The following is a 23,882-nucleotide window of genomic DNA, read 5'->3' on the forward strand; positions in this document are numbered from 1 at the left end:
TCATTATAGCGCATTGATTCCAAATTTATTGCAAATTCCAGAGTCCTGTTTCTAAATGAACTAACTTTGCTGCAAAGTGAGTTGCTCCCATCTATTGTTCATGTGCACGGAATGCTGCTGAGAACTACTTTAACAGTCAACCAATGGCTATCCCACATCACTTTGCAGGTGACCATTACGGACTTGTCTGTTTACCTGCATGCCCTTCCCTGCTCTGTGCCCTTCCCTGCTCTGTCCCCTCTTTTTTACAACTGGCATACAGCACCATTTTCTCCATTCGCTCCTGGATGCCAGTTTATTGCAATACCCTGCAACAATACTACAGAAGCCCTACAAGACCCTGGATCTCATTGCCATCTGGGCAGAAGCATTAGTGCAGGAAAGTCTTGTAGCCACCCACCACAATTAAGACATTTTTGTGGACATTGCTGGGCAGATGTCCATGAGGGGCCACAGCCGGGATGCTGAACAGTGCCAGATACACAGCAAAACAGCTCAGAAGCACCTACATTAAAATAAGGGACAACAGGAAAAAACTCCAGTAGGAAACATGTAATCTGTCCTTTTTTAAGGTGCTGAATAGGATTTTACATAACTACATAACCACCCAACCCAGGCAACTAATGGAGCTTGCTGCCCCATCGAGGGAGCACCAGCAAGACACCCTAAATCACAGGCAGCAATCCAGAGAAGGACTGAGGCTTATCCTACGGGAGGAACCTTTGCATGTACTTTTTTAAAACAAAACAAAAAAATGTACTATTTAAGTTATAATTTGTTATTATGCTAGACTAGTTTCCATGGTGGGTGCCCCACAGCAGCAGCTATTGTAGGTTGATGTGAGATAGAAGCCTTTCTGACTGAGGTCAAAATCTCCCTCCTACCCTAAGCCCAAACTGTCCATTTGCCATCCCCCGTTCACTGTTCCAAAATGGTGGCTACTCGAGCCAGGTAATTGGCCTCCAATCTCAAGCTAAAGCCCCAACTACCTAACATTTTTGGGCCCCCACATTCGAAGGCAAATGGCCCATATACATATTTTCTTTTCTCCTTTCCCTTCCCTCAGATGTCCTACCCAATACCACCCCACCCCTGCTCCAAACCCCATTTGCCACCTCAAAATGGCAGCCAGCAGCATGGCACTGCTACAGTCTCTCCCTCACCCCATCCCACAGCAGAATCAAATAAGGAAAACATTCTTTTGTGAAAAATGCAAAAGTTTAATGAAGCACTGATTACAAGAAAAGAAGCATTCTTTTTTCATGAGATAGACATCAACAGTTCATGCCCAAAACTATAAAGAGTACAGCTCCCCTGTAAAAGCCCAGTAATATGCATTCTTACAGATTGGTAACTGTGAATGCTTCAAACAATCATTGCAGAACACTATTTACTCTGTACTTTCAACATGACTTCAGGTAAGAAAGCAAAATCTAAGGCTAAGAAATTGTTCACTTTTTGTTCGGAGACTAAGGAATAGCTGCGTAGCCTTCCCCAATGGTATAGTTTGCAACTCCTTTCCACTCCAACAACACTTCTAGGGGGACCATCTTAGTGAATAACTTCACAGTGTATCTCCCTGGTCTGCCCTTTGCCTTTTTGAATATGATCATTCTCTGCATCCTAGTCACCTGCCTCAGTGCAATATCATCCAGAGTCAGTACAGCCTTCTGGTGATGTAGAGGGAATTATTATGCAGCTTGTTTGTTATGCAGATTCTCCCTGCTAACCCCTCCAACATCAAATAAGCACCTCCAAGGTACAGCAAAACTGCAAAGCAAGACCACCACCACAATTCCCAATCCCGACCTCTTTTCCCTTCCCTGCACCCTTACCCTCGGTCCTCCAAGGCACAACAGCAAAGCCACACAGCATAAAATTTTTATTAAAGCTAATGTTAAAAAAATTATATAACATATAGGTTGAAAAAAGTGTGTCTGTACAACTGGATATACAGGGGAGTCGCATCTTACGCGGGGGTTAGGTTCTGAAGTCAACGCATAAGGCGAAAATCGCATACGTCAAACGCTCATTGAGTGGAATGGTAGGCAGAATCGCCCGCACTACAGGTACAGTATTTAAATTGTTATTTTTCTCTTCTTTTTTGTTTTGCCGAGCGCGTATAGTTAAAATCGCGTAAGTTAAATGCGCCTATGATGCGACTCCACTGTAGTGCTTAGATCATTCACAAATACAAAGTTTGTTTTTAAAGTCAAAAGCTACATATAATGCATAATCAGCAATAACCCAAATGTAGGCGAATGAATTAAAGAATACAGTTTAGATATTTAGCATTCATGCATTCAGGTACATTACTCATGAAAAAAGTTATACAGAGAGTTGGTGGCGGAAAGCAAAATATAGCAATGAGTGAAGATTGTCCCTCAGTAATTGAGAATTTAGGAAAGAAAATTTCCCTCCATTTAGAGAGGAAAAAAAACACACAAAAAACAGTCCATCAGGAAAGTATTTGAGTTACTTTCCCGGCTGCGCTTCTCATCGGCACTCCAGCTCATCCCTCCTGGCAGGGATGTCCCTTGACCACCTGATGGCGTCCAACACCATGAGTTGCCGCATCAACCGAGCATAGCGTCGATCGACTCCACATTCACATTCTCCACATTCTCTCAGCACTCGCTCATTACCGGGGTCCCATGCACCCAGGGCTCCAACAACCAGCACGTGAATTTGGACTTCGTAGCCCCAGCTCTCAGGGTGTCAGCCAGAGGGGCATATTTTTCCAGCTTTTGAGACTGGGAGTAGTGGAAAGCCGGGGTCCTGTTTTCAAAGGGTACTGTGATGTCCACCATGATGTTCTTCTTCCAGTCCTTGTTGGTTATGACAATCGCAGTTGGCTGTCGGTTCCGAGAACGGTGGAGTTCACGGCGACTTTCCCTATGGACGTGGGGTAGTGTCTCATTGGCATAGCTGCACTTCCTGCATCGCTTGTCCTGAATCCTGTGGTGGACGGCTCCGTTCAGCGAGACACAGTTGAGCCGGGCCCGGTGGATGAACCTCCAGTCGGCAAATCAGGTGAAGCTGCCCCCAGGGACGAAGTGGTTGCTGGTGTCCCACTTGCATGTCACCTCAAAGGCCTTGCCCTGGGGTCTGGCTTCTGTTTCAGGTTTTCCACATATTGGCAGCAGATGGCATCCTTCAGGGTCCTCTCCTGCATGATTCTAGCTCTCGGCGTGATGATGGTGAGCTCTGTGTTCCTCACCACTGGCACCAGGACTCCCAGCTCCCAATGCACACACTGCTTACTATCTCAGAGGTTCCCCCAAGACTTGGAAGAATCTCAGGGAAGTAAAGCCAGAAATGCATAAAAATGCTATCACAGCCTCTCTAGAATATGAATAATACTCCCTTCTCATTTTTTAAATACCCCAAAGCTACAGCACCTGCACTGGCCAGACCCTCAAAGACAAGGCCCTTGTCAATGGCTCAGTGGCTGGCAAACCTGAGGGGAAGAAAACTGAAAATTCATGACAAAATGTTCATAGATATCATTAGAGTCTCCATTCCCCACCCCACCCCACCCCAAAACAAAAACAAAAATAAAAAAGAGAAGAGAAGAGAAAAGAGCTGGAGGCAGTATCTGAGGACAGAGAGTGAATCTGACAAGGAGCTCTCCAGGGAGTTCACTGTAGTGGCAAAGGACAGCATGGCAGTTGCACTGCCATGGCAGATGACAGAGGCAACTCCTGGAGAAGATAGGAAGCCAAAAGGCCCTGTTGTAGTGCATGTTACTATTAGGGCAGCAGGCAATACAATACTGCAAACCAGCATCTAGCCAAGTTATGTAGGCCACGGACAACACTGGCTACTGGGAACAACTCTTCCCCACTATACTCCGACAGAACTGCTCCCAGAAGCCATTCCCTTCCCGGACACCAGCTCAAGGCACAGAGAACAGGGCACCTGGCACCCCCTTTTTTGAGCCCTCTATCATCCCAGGTAACTTTTGAGCCTTGGCACTCCACTTCAGAAGAAGCAGAGCCAAGCTGTTTACTCGGCTGTGACTTTAAGTGCCCCTGTTCCTGGTATTGTTCCCTGCATTGAACTGCTGCACTTTACTGTTTTGTTTCACTGCTGATTTAATGAAAAGGTTATTTGTCATTAGATAATTGTTACGTAATACATTTATTAAACAACCTGACAAATATAATTTTAAAGGAGTCAACAGTTCATTTTACACAGAAAATAATTACATTTGCACTAATTCATCACGGTTTGCAACCACATGCATGCAAACACACAAGGTGCAATGGGAACTGCCACAACACTGCATTTTCAACACCCATAAAACAATACAATACAGCTTTGCAATTTCAGGCCTGAGGTTCAAAATAAGAGCAATCCCTGACAATATCACCCTCGCTATTTGCATTTTGTCCTGGACACTTCGCTGGCTGCTCAAGTGGCTGAGCAAATCTCTGCATCGCCTCCTCCCACCCATTGATAAGGTTTTCTCCCTTACACTCACAAATATTGTGGAAAATACATTTGGGATTTTTTTTTCTGCTGTTTCTAGTCTATTCCACAAACAAAGCCATATTCCTTTCCAACAGCCAGATGCATTCTCATCTGTCTTTCTGCAACTATTGAGACAGTAGTTAACAGTTCCTACCTTCTAAGCAGCCAATTCAAAATGATCTGGACAAACTAGAGAAATGGTCTGAAGTAAACAGAATGAAATTAAATAAAGACAAATGCAAAGTACTCCACTTAGGAAGAAACACTCAATTGTACAAATATAAAATGGGAAATGACTGCCTAAGAAGGAGTACTGCTGACAGGGATGTAGGTGTTATAGTGGATCACACGCTAAATATGAATCAATGATGTAACACTGTTGTAAAAGAAGCAAATATTATTCTGGGATGCATTAGCAAGAATGTTGTAAGCAAGATTTGAGAAGTAATTATTCCACTCTACGCCACGCTAAGGCATCAGCTGGAGTACTGCGTCCAGTTCTGGATGCCACATTTCAGAAAAGATGGGGACAAATGGGAGAAAGTCCAGAAGAGAGCAACAAAAATGATTAAAGGTCTAGAAAATAATAATCTGAGTAAAGACTGAAAAAACTGGGTTTGTTAGTTTGCAGAAGAGAAGACTGAAGGGAGACATGATACCAGTTTTCAAGTACATAAAAAGTTGTTACAAGGAGGATTGTGAAAAAATCTTGCTCTCTAAGGACAGGACAAGAAGCAATGAGCTTAAATTGCAGCAAGGAAGATTTAGGTTGGACATTAGGAAAAACTTCCTAATTGTCAGGGCAATTAAGCAGTGGAACCAATTGCCTAGAGAGGTTGTGGAATCTCTGTCATTGGAGGTGTTTAAGAACAGATTAGACAAACATATCAGGAATGGTCTAGTTATTATGTACTCCTGCCTTGAGTGCAGGGGACTGGACGATCTCTTGAGGTCCCTTGCAGTCCTATGCTTCTATGAATGGCTTCACTAACCAGGGGAAGTAGAGGGTCAGCCAGGTCTCCCAGGATAAAACTGGAGGAAATGTCCACACTATTCCTAGGGCCAGGGAGTATTATTTCTATTAATTTAAATACACCTAAATTGCAAAAGATCTTAACACTGTGAACTCTTCCAGACCACCCTGAAGTTATGTCTATAAACTTGCAATGGCAGTCAACAAGCCCTTGGAGCACCATGGAGAAATACCCCTTTGTATTTATGAATTCTGAGCCGTGACTCAGGGAGGGGAAGAGGAGGCAAAGAGGCACATGGGTCCCCATCAGTTGTCCCAATACAATCTGAGAATCACATGAGTACAAAAATCAATAACCTCCTGAGCATTATCAAGCTTTATAACCAAGGGGAGCAGTACCTTTTCCATGGCATCACACACCTGCCTGACAATGGCCCCAATGGGTATGAAGCTTGTCCACATGTACGGGGCACTGCAAGTTGGTACACTGCTGCTGTAGCTGCAGGGTCAGTTCAGCACATCTCTCCAAAAGGGTTGGCTTCCCCATCCAGAAATTCTTTCACCAATGCTGGTCATCCCAGATCTGCAGAACAATCATTTCCCACCAATCCATGCTAGTTTTCCAAGCCCAGAAGTAGTGCCGCATGCTGTGAAGCTGCTCCAGGAACTGGTCCTCTACTCAGTTGCTCAGTGTCTTCCCTGGTCACTTCCTTGTTCTGCCACTACTGGAGATCCTCCTGCTGATGGAGGAGCTGCTGCCACATTGTCTGCTTGATAGTGTGTCAGGCAAAATTCAAAACTGAATTCATCCAGCTGTGTGTGTTAAAATACAGCCCAAGCAGGCTATGCATATATCAAGGTTGCCAGCATACTGGCGCCAAGCATTTTTGGGCCCAAGCTGCCCCACAGCAATTCAAAAATGGTGCTACCAACCTTTAAAAAAGGCAGGGGCGGAGACAAATGAATCACAGGATTTTTAAAAAATAATCAGAACCAGCCCTGCTATGCATCCCACAAAACACAGTGAAAAAAATCCCAGAATGCACACTGCTCAACAGCAAAGCAAAGGAGCACTTTTACAGAGTGCCATACGCGCAGTTCGCAGCAAATCACTGCCGAGTGTACACGGTGATGAGTGTTGACAGAGGCTACAGTGCCTTGGGTGAAAGCTATTACTGCAGCTTCTGTAAAGTGCGTTACCTGACAGCAAAAAGCAATGAATTAAACCCCTCATGCAGACAAGCCCTTAAAATGTGGTTTGGGAAAGAATGTCATGGTCATAAGCACATCACATCTGATATGAAAATTATAAGCATTCATTAGTAAATTACATCAAATATCTCACATTCTACAGATATCTCAGTAATTAAAAGGCAGCTACCTGTTCACAATGAGAAGCAAGAATAGCAATGATGACAGACAAGATAAACTGAAAAGTTGGGGGTGGAGTTAATTGGAAAAATAGTCATCCAGGTTCTCCACTGCTGCTCTCCTGCTGGACAGAAGCAGAATTTCTGGAGCTTTCCTCTGAGGTCACATTTTTCAATCCTCTACTGCTATTGCAGGAAAGAGGAATCCACCTGGTATGATTGGTGGACAGATTCCTAAAATAGAAGTCAGTCTGGTTCACCCATGAAACTAGTGACAACAGTTGAAACTAGTATAATTCAGTGGTAATACACGAAAGTAGACTTAGTTGCATATAAATAAACCATTATTTGAAAGTAAATTTCTAACCAAATTCACATCTCAAATATTGAGAAAAGTCAGTCTGAATACAAAAAATATTAACTTACCAGCTTAATTGCCACATATTCATTTGTGTACAAATTTTTTCCTTAAAGAAAGACAAAAACAAGAATGTCAGATTCTGCCGGGAGTTGCTTTTAAAGACACAGCATTGAAAGAAATCCCTTTTGCCAAAAACTACATCCACATTAAACATTAATGAGGCTCCACTATGGCTATTTGCTTCAGCAACTAAACACACTACTTGCCAAAGAGTTTATTGACAAAGTAACACTCAGGCTTGTGACCAGCCTAAATAGCACCCTATGTTGTGCTTTCATTGCACCGAAGTAACACATGACCTTAACACATGACCAAAGAATGAATGGCAATTTACCCAACAGGTTGACAAAAGAGTGATTTCAACAATTAAATTGAAATATTCCTTTAACTTAATACATAATTGATTTTGAAGTGTATTTTATCAAAGATAAATTCGCAGTGTCAATATTGGCAGACCCCAAGTAAAGCAGAAACAGCTATAAAACTTACTCATTAACACAACTAACAAGATTTGCTACTGTTTACTTTGAATCCAAAATTCCAGGCCTATCTCTGTTAAATACATGACTGAATAGATACAATCACAGGGGGAAAAAAACAATTAATGTTTTCAACACAGTAAGAAAATATTTAATTGCTAGTGAAATACAGAAAATTAATGAAACAAGTAAGCCTGTCTGAAGAACACATCAGTGTTATGCATGCCTAGATTAAGGAAATCAAATGCTGTTATAATTTTAAATCAGATTTAAGCATTTTGATTACAATTTAATATGGATTTTTTTTTCAAATAAGAAAACTGTAGGTTGCACAGGAAAGAAAAATCAATGCAAACAAATTAAACAAAACATGCACTGTTCAAACAGAAAGCTCAAAAAGAAGTTAACTGCAAGAAAGGGTACATTTGTGCTCTACTAACTCCCATTTTCAGTGATTTGTAACTCAGTGGAGGTTTAGATTTTTTTAAAGCTAGCTTTCCTCTTGCTATTTCTTTAAAAATATATTTAACTAAGCTGCTAAACTTTAGTGGTATAGATTTAAAGCAGTGAATTTAATGGTTTTAATACTGTATTATCAAGAGAATGAATTTCACACAGAACATGCCCTGAAGAGCATCAAAAGCTGGAAATTTTGCTGAGACACAATATGGGTCACTGACCAATTGTACAGAAAGCACTGCAGGATTCCAAGGCTATTCTGTGGCCCTCAGTGACTTTATCTTGTTAGTTAGCACCAGTTCCTAACATCTTTGTTGCTATTTGGGAAAGGAAAGTTAGAAACTGAACAGACAGGAGGAAAGTAAAAACACTGAGATGGAGCGAAGAGGTGGTGAGAGAAAAAAAAAGAGTCTGAAAAATTGGTATTAAAAGTGGAACAAAGGGGTGCATTTGATTACTGTTCATTTCACGGAAAAACATGCTTGAAGAAAAAGTCCACAGCCATGATACTGAGACAGTAAAATTTACTAGTGCAAATAATTTCAGATTTGGGGTTTGTTTTAAAAGATGAGTATCAGCCAATTGCATGAGGTAAACTAACAAGGGTTGCAGTTTTGTCATGAAAAATTTTAACAGAGTTAAGATAAAAGAGGGTAAAAGCTCATTGTTAACACATAAAACAACCTTTTGCCAATATTTTAGGGAGGTTTACTGGGGAGGAGTTTGCTATTTTAAAGATACCCTCAATTTGAAAAACCGCATTTCAAATCAGGAAAATTTTGTACTAACTATTAATACAACAAACTTGGATGGTTATTATGGCGAAAAGACCACAGAATTATTTCACTTTTTTCAGTTTTACTTCATATACAAAATGCTGTAAGATGCACATTTTCACTATTTTGTTGACTGACAGTACTGAATTTTTTAATTCTCCACTAAAAATGTTTTGACAACTAATTATAGGGTGTTCTATCAGAAAACTGACTCAAATTAAATTTAAAAATTCAAGTCAATTGTGACATTATAAAATATATTGAACTTCTAAAAGGCATCAGATTTTACAGCTCTGGAGAGTTAATTCCTCTCTTTAGGCACACGATGTACCATCGGTTATAGGCAGCAGCAACATAAGTTTTCCCTCATAGCATCATGGAGGCACGGTTGAGTTGAAAACAATAGGAACTGCAAATTAAGTCCTATTAAGAAAAATAAGACTGTATAGTTTGTTGCAACTTGAACACAGTGTCTAGTGCTTACAAAGGCTAAAAGCCCCAGTTCCCAAAAGTCAGTAAGATTCTGAATTTTGCTGGTGGACCATGTGCCTGTAAGAGGAGGGGAGACCTGAAGTCTTTGTGGACTGAGATTTCCCTCTTGGTAACCTCTACTCCCCACACCCATAGGGAGGGGGGAGAGAAGATTCCAAAGTGCGCAGAAACCCAAGAGAATCTACCCCACATGATGGGTTATATGATGGGAGCCCTGTCATCACACAGTAGAACCAGTTAAATGCCTGGTATATGAGAGCAGGGGAGTGGGCACACTGCCCAGTGTTAAATTAATCCAGTTGTGGCCTACCACTTAAATACATCCAGCGTGTCTGTTCATACGCTTGCATGTCCTGATCAATTTACCATGTCACCAACCACTATAAGCCATCATAAAGATAGGCCAACATCTTTTTTCTCCAGCATGGACAGACCACAATAGCTTCCAAGTTGTTGCTAAGCTCAGGGGTTCTCAAACTGGGGGCCGTGACCCCTTAGGGGGTTATGAGGTTATTACATGGGGGCGGGGGGTCACAAGCTATCAGCCTCCACCCCCAAACCCTGCTTCACCTCCAGCATTTATAATAGTGTTAAATATATTTTTTTTAAAGTTATTTTAATTAATAAGGGGGGGGGGGGTCGACTCAAAGGCTTGCTGTGTAACCAGGGTCACCAATACAAAAGTTTGAGAACCACTGTTCTATCTAATAGTCTCCCATTTATCCCAGGTCTTAACTTTGTTGCTCTACATTAAGACTCCAATCCTGTAAAGATATATGTATGTGCCTCAACTTTACGACTTGTAAGTAATTTCATTGAGATGCATAACATTAAGCACATGCATAAGTCTTTGTAGGATTGGGGCCTAAATTATTTATCACCACATTCACACATGCAAAATTCTAAGTGTCAAATAATCATAGGCTTTTGTTTTAAATTAAAACAGAGTCTATGACTAATCTAATTTTAATCGTAACTTTTAATGTGAATGATCTACAAATTTAAATGATTTTATACAATACATTCTGATAAGTACCGCTCACAGAGTGCAGCTGATGGGGTTTTTTAGTTTCCTTCTCAATACTCATCTATGTTTAAAATCAGCGGATTATCCACTGCTAACTTTGCATGTTATGCACACTTGCAAGTTGAGCTGTTGAGATAGAAGTTGACTTCTCTATTACCTTCAGCTGCTTTCGCACTTAGGAAATCCCAATCACCACAAGCAGCAAAGTAAAAACTTACAAGTACTGAGTCTATTTCTCCCTGCTTCCATTCTACTTACTAGGAAAACCAAAACCTTGTAAAAATATATCAAAACAGATATACAATAATAAATATACATTTACATGACAGATAACAGGCTCCTATAGGCTATGCCAAATTTCACAGAATTTATTTCTCATTTCTGTGTTTATCAGAAAAGGAAAAGAGACCAGATAAAAATAAGTTCTGTTATGAAATGTCTGAAAAAATAAACTTCCTGAATTTCTTATGGTTGTCTTAACAAATGGTATTTAAGAGAGTTAATACACTGGTTCAATTTAGTTCATACTATGTCTGAAATCCATTGGAAAAAATCTAGCAAAAAGAGAAGTTAAAGATAGAGTTATAGCCTAAATTCTGAACTTCATAGGTACGAGGACAAATTTAGACCCTCAATATTATTTTATCAGTTTTATTACAGCCACAAATGATTAGAACGCAACTAAACACATAGTGTTTCCTGCTGAGTGCGCGAAAAAGGAAGGGGAAAAAATAGTAACATATCTGAATTGCAGTTAAGTCACTGGATAATCTAGAAGTTTATAAGCTCTTAGTATGAATAAGCACATTGGAAAACGAAAACATTGAGAAAAATGCACTCTTGGACTTAAACCAGTGCCCAGAGTAACGTGCTTTACAAGGGTTGGATATTGTTAGAGAAGCTATCCTCCTCATGACAAAAGTTAAACTGTGGTCCCCTATTCTGCCCTGCAGTGATTTTTCATAGATTGTCTGTATTCCATGGTACTCTTCAGAAAATAAATTGGCCTGAACATCAACCCATCTGAAAACAGATGCAAGTGTCAAACAGAGTGCATACTTGTGTCACGGCTGAGCACAAAATGGTTTTTTGTTTTTGTTTTTTTTTTTAATACTAGTATTGCACTAACTGCATAGGCAAACTCAACCTGAGATACCTAGAAAACAAAGGCTACTGTACAAAACCGAACAATTTTACTTAGCTAGATTTTTAAAATTGATACCCATTAGTGTACCTAAGGCAAATAAAATAACTTTTAAACATTGCAACCTTGATAATGTTCAACTCAACTATTTAATATAAGTGCTTAAATATACAAGATGTCTATTTTACATAAGCGTAGATCTCTGTTTATTCTTCCCTTGGGTCAGAAAGTTGTGAATTTAACTTAGTCTGAAACAAAAGTGTTCACATGCTCAGCATAGTAATACTGTAGACAAAGTAATGACGTCAATTGACATACTAAACCAAATTATTTACTTGTTTTATACACACACACACACACACACACACACACAGAGCGCACATTAAAAACTAGGTGATTCTGTAAGAAAAAATATTTCAAAAAGGTGTGATAACCAAGATGTTCTCTGGAACACTAAAAAAATTGAGTAATAGGAAAAATAGTATATATGGAAGGTAAACATATTGTGAATTTCTAGTTTGCATGTACATCTTGAATTAGATAGAGTGGAATAAGGAATACCAGTCTTACCTAATCGGAGTTCTCCAAAATTACCACATCCAATTTTTTTGCCAACTCTAAAGTTAGGTCCAACCATTAACACTCCAGAGTTCGAAGAGCCAGTGCCACGTGGATTGTGACCTGAACGTCCACTAGGCCGTGCCATTCTATCATCTGGTTTGTCCTTGTCTTTCTTTTTACCATCCATATCAAGTTTACGGTACTCCACTTTGAATTTTTTTTATTTTTTTTTAAACAAGACAAGCAAACTCAAACGGGATAATGTGAGAATGGAAACATCACTAGTTAAATGCTCCAGCTGGTTAATCAGTCACTAAATTGTAGTTGGTAAGTAGTCAATGGCTGCATATTCATCCCATTCGCAAAATAGTTTTCCTTGGTAGTCTTTGAAGCAAAATATATACTCAGCGTGTATCCTACCAGCAGGATTTACAGAGACTCTGTAAATGAAAAAGAAAATTAAACAGAGTATACATATTTGGAACAAGATATCTTCCTGTAGTGTCACATGATTAAAGTATAATAAATAGAACTTTATAATATACCCTTGTCGCACAACATTACCACAGTGACTAATTTTTGCCCTCAGATTCATATACGCAACTCCCACTGATTTCAATGGGAGTTGTGCAGAAAAATCAAAGCAGAATTTTAATACAGATTGTTAAGTAATACATTACTTTTTGCAAAAACATATCCAGCCTGAACTATCTAGCGTACAAACTTGATACTGTAATTTAAAGAATGTCCATAAAAATCTCAAAATCAGTTATGCCAGTTTTGAACAGGGAAGAAATTTACTTATTTCTCAAAAGTTATAAGCAACTGATAGCACTTCAGGCAAACACCATATACACTCATTCTCTGAAGCTGATAAACTCATTCAAGTTAAAAGGAAAAAAAAAAGATTCAAAACTACACATTTCTTTTCCTTTTTCTGAATGGTAAGACACATTAAGCATCAAAAATAAGATAACGCTTAACAAAGAGTGCCAAGTACTTTTAATATATTGTTCTCCATTATTTCTAGTATCGTCTGCTTTGAAAATAAAACCTATTTCCTTACCAGCTTTATCTTTTATTATTAATTATTATTAAAGGAATAGTTTTGTCATCACACACTTTTTTGGTTCAATTCACTTCATTGCTTAGGCACTATTCGAACAAGAATTTCATCAAAAGGGATATTATGTGTTAGTGTACTGCTGCCATAAGTCCAGTAGAAGGATCAAAAAAGGACTTTATTTAGGCCCTACATGAATGGCAGCTATTGTTTGCTATTTGAATCACTTGATAAAAGTCATTTAAAAACCCCAAAGTTCAGATGACATTTACCCATCACATTCCAACAATCTTAGAGACAGTCAAATTCTGGTCCCAAGACTATTTAACAATATCCTTTGACATATACTCTATTTTAAATGTTAGGATTACCTGGAAGTTAAACTCAAGATGTCTCTTTTTAAAGCAAAATTTATAACTATATCATTCTAAAACACATTGTTTTTGGAATATTGTTCTTTGTTTAACTTACCTCATTTTCAAACAAACACCATTTTAGCAGAACAGATGTCACATTTTTCATCTGCTTCTGGCATATACAAAAAGTAATACTATATTCTGTTACACTAAATCAACATGACAACTATCATGATGCTACAAAATCAAAGTGCAAGTACAGAAAGAAAGAGCCAAGTTGCCGTTCCCTGCCTAGAAAGTACAAGAGTGCAAGGGAGAATGCCCTCCCGACTGTTGACCTCTGCCAATAAAATCATGGTTGTTTCTGATATGATCTTAACTGGTGGCTTTAAGCACTAATCAATCAGCAATTGGGCTGACCATGTCAACTCAGAGAGAAGTACATAAGACATGGACAGCTTGGGGAAGATACCAGATAACCTAACTCTCAAGAGTACCTTTGAAGATATAAAAAGCATCCTTTGGGACCAGGAATAAAACAAAGGCCTATTTCCAATCTGCTTGTCTAAAACATTAGATACTCAGAGTGGGTCTCTGCTTCATTCAGAAAAGCCCAAAAGGATTTGGACAACTCTTCATACCACCATAGAGGCATAAGGTCATTTTGGGTCAGCATTTAAGTATAGTCTGCAAGGTTATTCCTGTTCATGTCTTTTGCCACAGGTTGTCTGGAGCAACTGTTGGAGAGCTAAGATAACAGTGTTTTATTTTTGGGGGGTGGAGGGAAGCAAAGGAGGAACTGGCAGAACATGATTCGTTTATCACCAGCTTCAACCACATCTCATTATAGAAACTGGAGAAATGCCTCAAACACAATCAACAAATTCAATCCAACACCCCCACTAGATAGGCTATGTAAACTCTACTGCAGGCGTAGGCAACCTATGGCACGTGTGCCAAAGGCGGCACGCAAGCTGATTTTCAGTGGCACTCACACTGCCTGGGTCCTGGCCATCGGTCCAGGGGGCTCTGCATTTTAATTTAATTTTAAATGAAGCTTCTTAAACATTTTAAAAACCTTATTTACTTTAAATACAACAATAGTTTAGTTATATATTATAGACTTATAGAAAGAGACCTTCTAAAAACGTTAAAATGTATGACTGGCACGCGAAACCTTAAACTAGAGTGAATAAATGAAGACTTGGCACACCACTTCTGAAAGGTTGCCGACCCCTGCTCTATTGCCTAAACAAAGTATGTGCCAAGCACTTGTCATAGACAAAGGAAAGAATGATTACTTACCCTATAGTAAACTGTGGTTCTTTGAGATATTTTAGTCACTGCGGGCACGCAATTGCCTCACGCCACGGAGCTCAATCTTTTGCACAGCCATGTCCGTCAGGGTCACGCATACACCTGTGCCTCCTCATGCTCCCATGCACAAGCATAAAGGGTGGAGTGGCCACAACTGTCCCTCAGTTTCCTCATAATTCAAAGTCAATGTTAGCTGAGGACTCCAAACGTGGGTCTGGAGGGTTACAATATCCACACTAACTACATCTCCATCTCCAAGAACCACAGTTACTGTAGGGTAAAAGTAACCATTCTCTTCTTCAAGCATGTGTCAGTGTGGGTCCCACTGTAGATGACTGGCAAGCAGTGTCCTCTTCAGTATGGCAGTAATGTGGAGTACCAGCTGCATCAGAGACCTGAGCACTGTTCTCCCAAATCTAGCATCAGATCTAGCAGCCAAGTCCAGTGCTTTACAAGTGTGAGCAGTTTTCTCCACGTCACAGCCCTGCAGATTTTGGAAACACACTGAGGAGGTTGCTTGGACTCTGATTGAATAAGCTTTGATCATCAATAAGGGTGGTACCTCTCAAGTGTTACCATCCCTGAATCTGAGGTGGCATATGTATTTGTTGAGTCTCCTCAGATATAGAATAAGACAAAGTGCCCCTTTCTTCTCTGGAAGAGGAAACAATTGGAGAAGAAATCCTTGCCCTCTATTCAGAATCTTCAATTCCTCCAAGATTGAGCTACAATGCTACTTTTTGTAAAAGGCTCTCATGAGAAGGATCCTTAAAAAGAGATGGGGGGGCAGTAGGGTTTAGGGGTATGGAAAGGAATTGGATGGCGTAGCCATGGGTAACAATGTCTAGTACCCATTTGTTAGCCAAAATCTCTGCCCAAGTCCAATAGAAGAGGGGGAAAGAGTTTCCAAAAAGTCAACTGTAGGATCCTGGTCTTAGCATGGCTCCTGACAGTCACAGGAAACCTACTGAGTCTGAAATAGAATTGGGTGTACATGGATGACTGACACCTTTCTAGAGTACTGTAGTCACTGCCTCCAGGATGGTTAGTCTGAATAACGAGTCTGGGGGAAAAATAGTGTTCTCTGCCTCTGAGGGGACTGTTACCAGAATGGCAGAATGGGTTCCATCCCCTTGAACAGCATATCTTTGGTGGTCACCTCGACCTTCTTAGGGATGTATCATACCTGTAGCCAAGATGCCCAGACCATCAAGATAGCATGGCAGGCCAGAGTTTAAACCCCCAAGACTTAGCGTCTGCCTTTAATGATTGTACTACTTTACCTTGCCGTACAGGAGGTTTCCCCGTTTTCTCTCTTCTATTACTTTTTTTTTGGGGGGGGGGGGGAGAACATTCAACAAAAAAGAAGTACAGAAGTGCAGAGTATTTCTTCAGGCAAAATTGGAGCTTGGACAAACACCTGTGAGAGTCAAGCACAGCCCAGGTTCTGTCCCACTACCACAAGAAGAACAGGGGTTCTCAGACTTTTGTACTGGTGACCCCTTTTCACACAGCAAGTCTCTGAGTGCGACCCTCCCTTATAAACTAAAAACACTTTTTAATATATTTAACACCATTATAAATGCTGGAGGCAAAGTGGGGCTTGGGGTGGAGGGTGACAGCCAGCGACCCCTTGAGGGGTCCCGACCCCCAGTTTGAGAACCCCTGAGTAAGAAGGTATTGAAGAAGGGTGCAGCCACTCTGCAATTTATGCTTTCACACTGGAGCATTAAAGGAAAAACTATGCTAAAGATTCTGAGCTCATATGTATGAGGCACATGCACATCTGCAGTGGGATCCATACAGAAACACATAGAAACTTTGATACATGATAGTCATGGAACCTTCACACACATACAAAATAGATCCGTTTGAATATATTCAAAGTAATTTTAAAATGTATTTCCTTAAACTAGCATAACCTCATCTTGGTATTTCTTGATACTGGAGTGCCTACCTCAATCACCAGCTGTGCTTAGCACATAGCATTATTAATCCAGAGAGACAGTTTTTGCAGCTGAGTAGCATGGGCAGGGCATGAAAAGTGAGCAGAGATGTGTGGGGAGCATGACTGGCAATGAGATAGTGGAGGACAGCGCCATGGGGACTCCAGTGGCTGTGTTAAAGACAATGGGAGTATAGATGAAGTCCAGTAAGTAACATTTCCAAGACTAAGGTGGGAAATTCATTTTAACTATTTAATTAAGGCTTTTTAACAGGGTGCATATTTGTATGAAGAGCCTTAATCCTGAACATCTGCTTCATAGCTAGACATGTGTAGCCACCACCAACAGCAATATTTTCTCTTTCAGTGGAACAGGTTCTGGATTCTAGTCTTTGAGGCTAGCAGGGATGTACAGAATAAACCTGCTCTGGGGATGAATCAGGGTTTTGTTGTGAAGGGGAGTCTCATTTGTAGGACCCCTGGCTTTATTTGTTGCAGAAGCTGGCAAGTATGTACTGATTTAGGCAGAGGACTGCAGGAAGAAAAAGGACGGCCATTCAATGATGCCCTGGAGAACTGCATTCTAACCCTGCTTGTGTCAGAGAGTTCCTATGTGATGCTAGTCAAGTCATTCAAATCAAAATTTTCAGAGGTAATCACTAACTGTGAGTTCTATATTTTCTAGGTGCTTCACTTGAGACACAGGGGTCTGATTTTCAGAAGTGCTGAGCACTCAGAGGTAAACGAAGTCAACAGGAACTATGCTTTGAACATTGGAAGAGCTACATAATACTAACACTCTGAAAAATGAGGTCCTCGCAGTCTCAAATTGGCTATGCAAAATGAGTGGATTCTTTTGACTGCCATCTCCGTGCCTCAGTTTCCCCATCTGTAAAATGGGGATAATACCTTCCCCCCTCTTCTCACAAGGTGACTGTGAAAACAAATTAATATTTGTGAAACAGTCACAAACTCTAATGAGTATAACAGAAAAGCCCATGAGGAAATTAATAATTCTGTCTTCAGAGCAGGGGATAAATAACAAATAAATAAGGCCTAGGGCCACACATTGAAGAATTAGGAAAAACAGAATATTTAATAGCTGCTTATTAAATGAGTACCATCCATCCAGTGCACTGAATGTGGTATGGTCCTGTGGACAAAACAGTATATCATGTAATCAGAGACTATGTCATAATACACGTGCACCAAGGGACTGAATTGAAGTTGCACTGGCAACCTCTATTCTGGAATTTCCTAACTTTTGAGTGCCTGACTTTGCAACCTCAATAATGGTTTTAATGCAGGAGTTCCCCCCCCCAACCCATAATTGTATACAGATGAGTAATATGTTTGGAACTAAATATGGACACCTCTCTAACCGGAGTTTTACATCAGTGCCACATAATTTAATGGGGTCAAGTGCAAACTCAGTGGGACGGAGGCTGGAAACGGAGCATAATGCTTTGCACACTGAGAGTTAAGGAAAAGTTATCAAAATAATGCCTCAACTTCACAATTAATGACTATCTAACCTAAAGTATAATAGTGTAAGAATAGTATGACCTTAGCTCAAACTAAACTGAAATCTTATTAAAAAGTTAATAATTATTGAATAAGTAGTATTACATATTTTAACTATAATTTTCTAAACTAGAGTCAAAATATATCAAGATAAGCTTCTAAGAATGGTCCAGTGATGTTCTTTGTACAATAAAGGCCACTCAACATGAGAATCGGGCTACATGTACAAGTTTTCTGCGGTTGCCTAGAAGCCTACATCCCATTTTCAAAAGTGACTTAGGCATTTTTGAAGATTTGACCCTTAATCTACTAATGAGGACTCAACCATATAGGACACTGAATAAATCTATTTATCAGATGTGAATGCATTTTCAGTTGGTATACTTTATCATCATATTCAATTAACATGTCTATCAAGCATTTACATAAGGGTTTTGAATATACAACACTTGAAGTACATTTCTGTTTGAGGGATATACAATATTTAGGTACAATATCCAATAAAGCTACATTAATGACAATGATGACATTACAGTAAATGAAGAATTTTAAAATGGGCAGAATTTTCATGAGATTATGCTACTTACATATTTTAATAAAAAATTTTTCACAAGTCTCATTCCAACACTCATACTGTGGTACTTTACATGCCAGTATATTTGATCTATCATTATACAACTTCACCACATTTCAATTAGTACTAACCTACACTACAGCAACATTTTCATAATAAAAAGAGGGCTATTGTAAGACTTCTCTGATTGCACTGTATTAAGAATAAGTTGTACGTACACACACAATATGCCTTACATATTGTACATTAAGTAGTATATTTACTCACACTGAATATTTTGCCTACAATGAAAAGCAAGAGAGACAAATTAATTTATTATGGAATTAATAAAACAACTATAGTCTAAAAATTACACCAAACTTCTGCCAATATTTTTTTTTATTTCCTCCTCCCCCCTCACACAGTTTAACTGAAATTCTAATTGTTTCACTGTTGATATATACTATAGTCTTATATGGGGAATAATTTTGAGAAAGAAAAAAGATTAATGTAAGCATATTAGCATCAGACTTGTTTGTATGCAATAAAATCTATTTAAAATTGTATCTTACACTAACTTGATGAAATCTGCTAATTACACATTTTATGCCAAGAGTTAAGAAAAATAGACTGGATTCATTCTAAAACATGCCAGTGAGCTAGTGACACACTTGAAATCACCCTACGTATTTACAGCATTGTCAACAAAAACAAAACAAATTAGAAGTGGCCAGAGATAGGTGTGATTTCTAAGCAGGGGTAAAAATTGCCGTTAGATCAAAGCCTCCTCCTTGCCCATTTTAGGCTGTTTAATATTAACTTTGTCAGAGGAGACAGCAGGAGAAAACCATTTCTGAAGACAACCATTACATTTCAGAAATCATTGGAACATACAAGAGAAACATTCTGAATAGTGCCTATCATTACATTGCTTCTAAAACCTGTTACCATAGCTGTGAGCAGGTCGGACTTCCAAACATGTTCCAGTTCCAAATACTACCAAGACTTTTTAAAGTACACTCTTATATACATATATTCTAGTTATCAATACAGCAAGGGAAAACAGATTGTGAAAGTTGAATTTAATAGATAGGCTTATTTGAAACAGTCTGGCTCAGTCTTCAGAATGTGAAGAAATACATTAGAAAGACTTTTGAAGCTGATTGTTTTAACAGGAACTTCTCTAAAACAGGTTTCAGAGTAGCAGCCGTGTTAGTCTGTATCTGCAAAAAGAACAGGAGTACTTGTGGCACCTTAGAGACTAACAAATTGATTTGAGCATAAGCTTTCGTGGGCTACAGCCACTCGTTGCATCTGAAGAAGTGGGCTGTAGCCCACGAAAGCTTATGCTCAAATCAATTTGTTAGTCTCTAAGGTGCCACAAGTACTCCTGTTCTTTTTTCTCTAAAACAGTGAGTTTAGAGCAGCAGTCCTCAAACTTTTGAGGGTCACACCCCTGCACCCTCCATCCTCATCCCCCTCTCCCCCGGAGCCAGGAGCGGAGGCAAGAGGGGATACAGACAGGGGTAAGGAGACCAAGCCAGGGGCCGAGGAAGGAGCAGGGCCGCAGCCAGGCTGCAGAAGGGGCCGGCAGCCGGGCCCACAACTAGGTGCAGCTCTGCTCCGGGCCTCACCCCCAGCCCAGGAACGGAGCCACGGTCCAGGCTGGGAGCTGGCGGGGGGCTGGGTGCAGAGCCACGCCGAGGCTGGAGATGGGGTCAGGCGCAGGGCCGGGAGCTGGGGACGCAGCTGGGGGCAGGACTGGAGCAGAGCTAGGGGTGGGGAGGGGCTGAGTGGTGCTCCCTTCCCACCCCCTGTGCGAGCTGGCCTGGGCCCCGCCACCCCCCCTCCCAAATATTTCCTCCACACACCCCCTACACGGGCACGCGCCCCACAGTTTGGGGACCTCTGGTTTAGAGGGAGAAGATGAACAGTTAAGGAAAGGTAAGAAGCAGTACTCCAAATGAAATCCTGGCACCAATGAAAATGAAGTTTTGCCACCCATTTCAATTAGGCCAGGATTTCATTCTACACCATTAGGAAGCAGAAAATTCACTGTTTCACCTTAGTACCTTGTTAGCGGTATTGTATAGTATAATATATATCCATGTGTGTCAAGCTATTTAAATCAGTCCACCCTGGTTAATAGAGCTCTGAATTTTTTTCAAGTGATTTTTCTGAATTCAGAGCAACTCACAATGGACTATAGCCTGCAAAAGATTATGACAGATAATACAAACACATTACATTAATGAAGTTTAACTGGCAAAAGGAAAAAAGTTGTGAGGAACACAAACATAGGTCTAATATCCAACAGCAGAAAAGACTATTTTTGCTTTTAAAAAGTGTCAAAATGTCAATTATTTATAAGAGAATAAACAGGATAGTCAGAAATTCTACTCTAAAAATTATGCCAAAGACAAACTTTGTTCAGCCAGAGAGATCAAGAAAATATTCCTCTTTAAGTAAATGAGTCAGCTAATTTAATTATTTTTCTGACTCTACCACCATTTTCTGCCTGTTGGTAGAAAAATTCTTATTTGTGAAACAAGCACACACACACAAAAAAAGGCCAAGGGGGTTCAAAGGGATGATTAGAAAAAGACTGTGTGCACTTACAGCTACCAAAATTAGTGCAATTTTAACCAACCCTTGTTGGAATAGCTGTCTCTAAATAAAGAAGTTCCCCGTATCAATATCTGAACACTTTAGATTTCAGCCTTAAAAAAAATATTAACATGAAGATTCAAAAGTGGGACCACATACAGAGACACTACAGCATGCTAGTCAGATATGCCTTTTTACAACTAACAGCCACAATCCCCAAGGCAACAGACAAGTAACTTTATACTCAAAGATAAATATATCGGTGAAAATTTGGATGCCCTTTCACAATCTGATCAGCAGTTAGATAACAAAAAAATTAGTAAGTTATATGCTAATGCAGTCACTATTCACAGAATTGTAAGAATCACATGTTTAAACTTGTAGGATATTTAGTGAGCAAAATGATTACTAAATATTTTGCTAAAATATAACATTAAAATAAATTATTCTGGTGTTCTAGTGTATATATAGGACACACACTTCCATTGAAATACTTTTAAACGGTATTTCAATGGAATGTATAGCAATAAATCAAAAAATAATAGATCAGCAACTACAAGTTTTAGTTTTCAAAAAATTATCTCAATTATGTGGCAATTTATGGGCTTGTCACTTTTCGTTTGTTGATTCAACATATGTTACCGGTTACAAAATTCAATTATATAGACAACTACTGCTGCTTGCTCTTAACAGTATTTACATAAGCTAAAACAACTAGTACCTTGATAGGATTCCTACTACAGAGACACAGGAAGTTCTTTTAATATTTAACAATGATAGTATTACTGTTAGAAAGGAAGACACTCAGCCCTCTTATGTAACCTCTTCTTTCTGGTCTTGAGTGTAATGTTGCACTTTACTATACTATACTATACAATTTCCATCTAATCTGAAGTAAACAGCATATTTGGGGTGTTTGTTGCCAAGAACCCTCTCTATAACAAATTGTGGATCATGTCTCCCTCACATACATAATGTGGTAACTATTAGAATTCACAAATCACACTTACCCAAGAAAGCAGTACACTGATCATGGCAATGCCTTTTCTTCACCATAATGTTCACGTTTTAGATGTAAACAGCATGCTAAAAGTAAAGAAATACACATGTAATATTGGCACTCATTCATGAATGTAAACATTTCTGATGCTTTACTCAGATTTTATACAAATTAAAGATTTAGTACTGTTGTTTTTCTAAATCAAAGTAGAAAGCAGGCTTCTATTAATATTGTAAGTGTGAGTGTGTCCTATATATACAAGAAGCCTTCTAAACAAAGGAAGTCATACCCTTCACCAACTAAGTGTACCAACTAAAATGACTGAGATTAAGAGAGGGTAAAGGGATAATTCATACAAGCAAGATGATTACGATAGTATGGAAGTGTCTTATAAATTACATTTGCTACTTTGTTTGTTTGTTTTGCTGGATTTGCTACACAATTCATCCCACTCTTCTGCCACCACAGCAATTTCCCATTAGGTTTTTTACTCTCCCTCTACATAAACAAGCAGCTCATCCAAATAAAAACAGATAACTTGATTAATTTGTTTCTTGTAGACATCATAAAAAAAAGAGAGGGATTTAAATGAGAGGCAATTGCTTTATCCACCAGCTCAGGAAAAGCATTCTAAAATTAGGGAGCAGTATGAAGGCAAAAAAAAAAAAAAGGCATCACTGGTGAAGTGGAAAGGGCAGGGCACTGACATTATACAAGACAAAGAGTTGAGTAATGAGGGGGCCCTGAATATAAACACAACGAAGTTTAAGTTTGATCCCAATGAGAGGAGCCAGGAGAGATTCCAACAGCAGGGTTATAGTCAGGATACTGCACAAAAAAGATGGATCTTAACAGCTACAGTTTGTATTGACTTGAGGTAGGGAGGTGAAATGGGCATCAGGGAGGCCAGTAATCAAGAAGGGAGATGACAATGGCCTGTAAGAAACGTTCTAGCTATTTGCCAGAAAGATAATGTTCCTATGTTCTCAAGAGTTGTAAGGGGAGAAACAGCAAATTCCGACACTGCCTGGAAGATGAGGCATAGGGCAGGGAAGACAGTAAGAGAGGAGACAAATATGATGCCCCAGTAGCAGGCCTAAGTTGATGGTAAGTGCATTGATGTATTCAAAGTGACAAAGAACAGGAAAGGAGAGAGAAGAATCAGGAATTCAGTTTTAGCCATGTTAAGGTTAAGTTATTGGTCTCTGGCAACAGAACTACATGTAATACACAAAATCATTTTTAAAGTTTAAACATAATTAAACTTAAGAAAACTTGCATTAATTCCCTTCCTAAAACATTTTTTATGGATTTAATATCATCATCAAGAAGCAGTATG

General features: G+C 39.5%; 1 protein-coding gene across 4 annotated transcripts in view; it reads right to left on the reverse strand.

Moving 5' to 3' along the window:
• CSNK1G3 (casein kinase 1 gamma 3) overlaps positions 1 to 23,882 on the reverse strand; it is a 138,913-nt gene that overhangs the window by 99,181 nt on the left and 15,850 nt on the right. For 3 of the 4 annotated variants that reach the window (XM_029911704.1, XM_029911705.1, XM_029911703.1), the window contains exons 1-3: positions 22,554 to 22,631; positions 12,188 to 12,618; positions 7,246 to 7,286 (exon numbers count right to left, since the gene is read on the reverse strand). In XM_029911704.1, the coding sequence (XP_029767564.1) occupies positions 7,246 to 7,286; positions 12,188 to 12,365 (219 nt within the window). In that variant the 5' untranslated portion in view covers positions 12,366 to 12,618; positions 22,554 to 22,631. Of the gene's footprint in view, positions 1 to 7,245; positions 7,287 to 12,187; positions 12,619 to 22,553; positions 22,632 to 23,882 lie in introns of those variants that run through there. The other variant, XM_024193382.1, reaches the window with a different exon arrangement.

The sequence above is a fragment of the Terrapene carolina genome, unplaced genomic scaffold (genome assembly GCF_002925995.2).
Source record: "Terrapene carolina triunguis isolate 2854851 unplaced genomic scaffold, T_m_triunguis-2.0 Scaffold113, whole genome shotgun sequence".
Taxonomy (NCBI): Eukaryota; Metazoa; Chordata; order Testudines; family Emydidae; genus Terrapene; species Terrapene triunguis.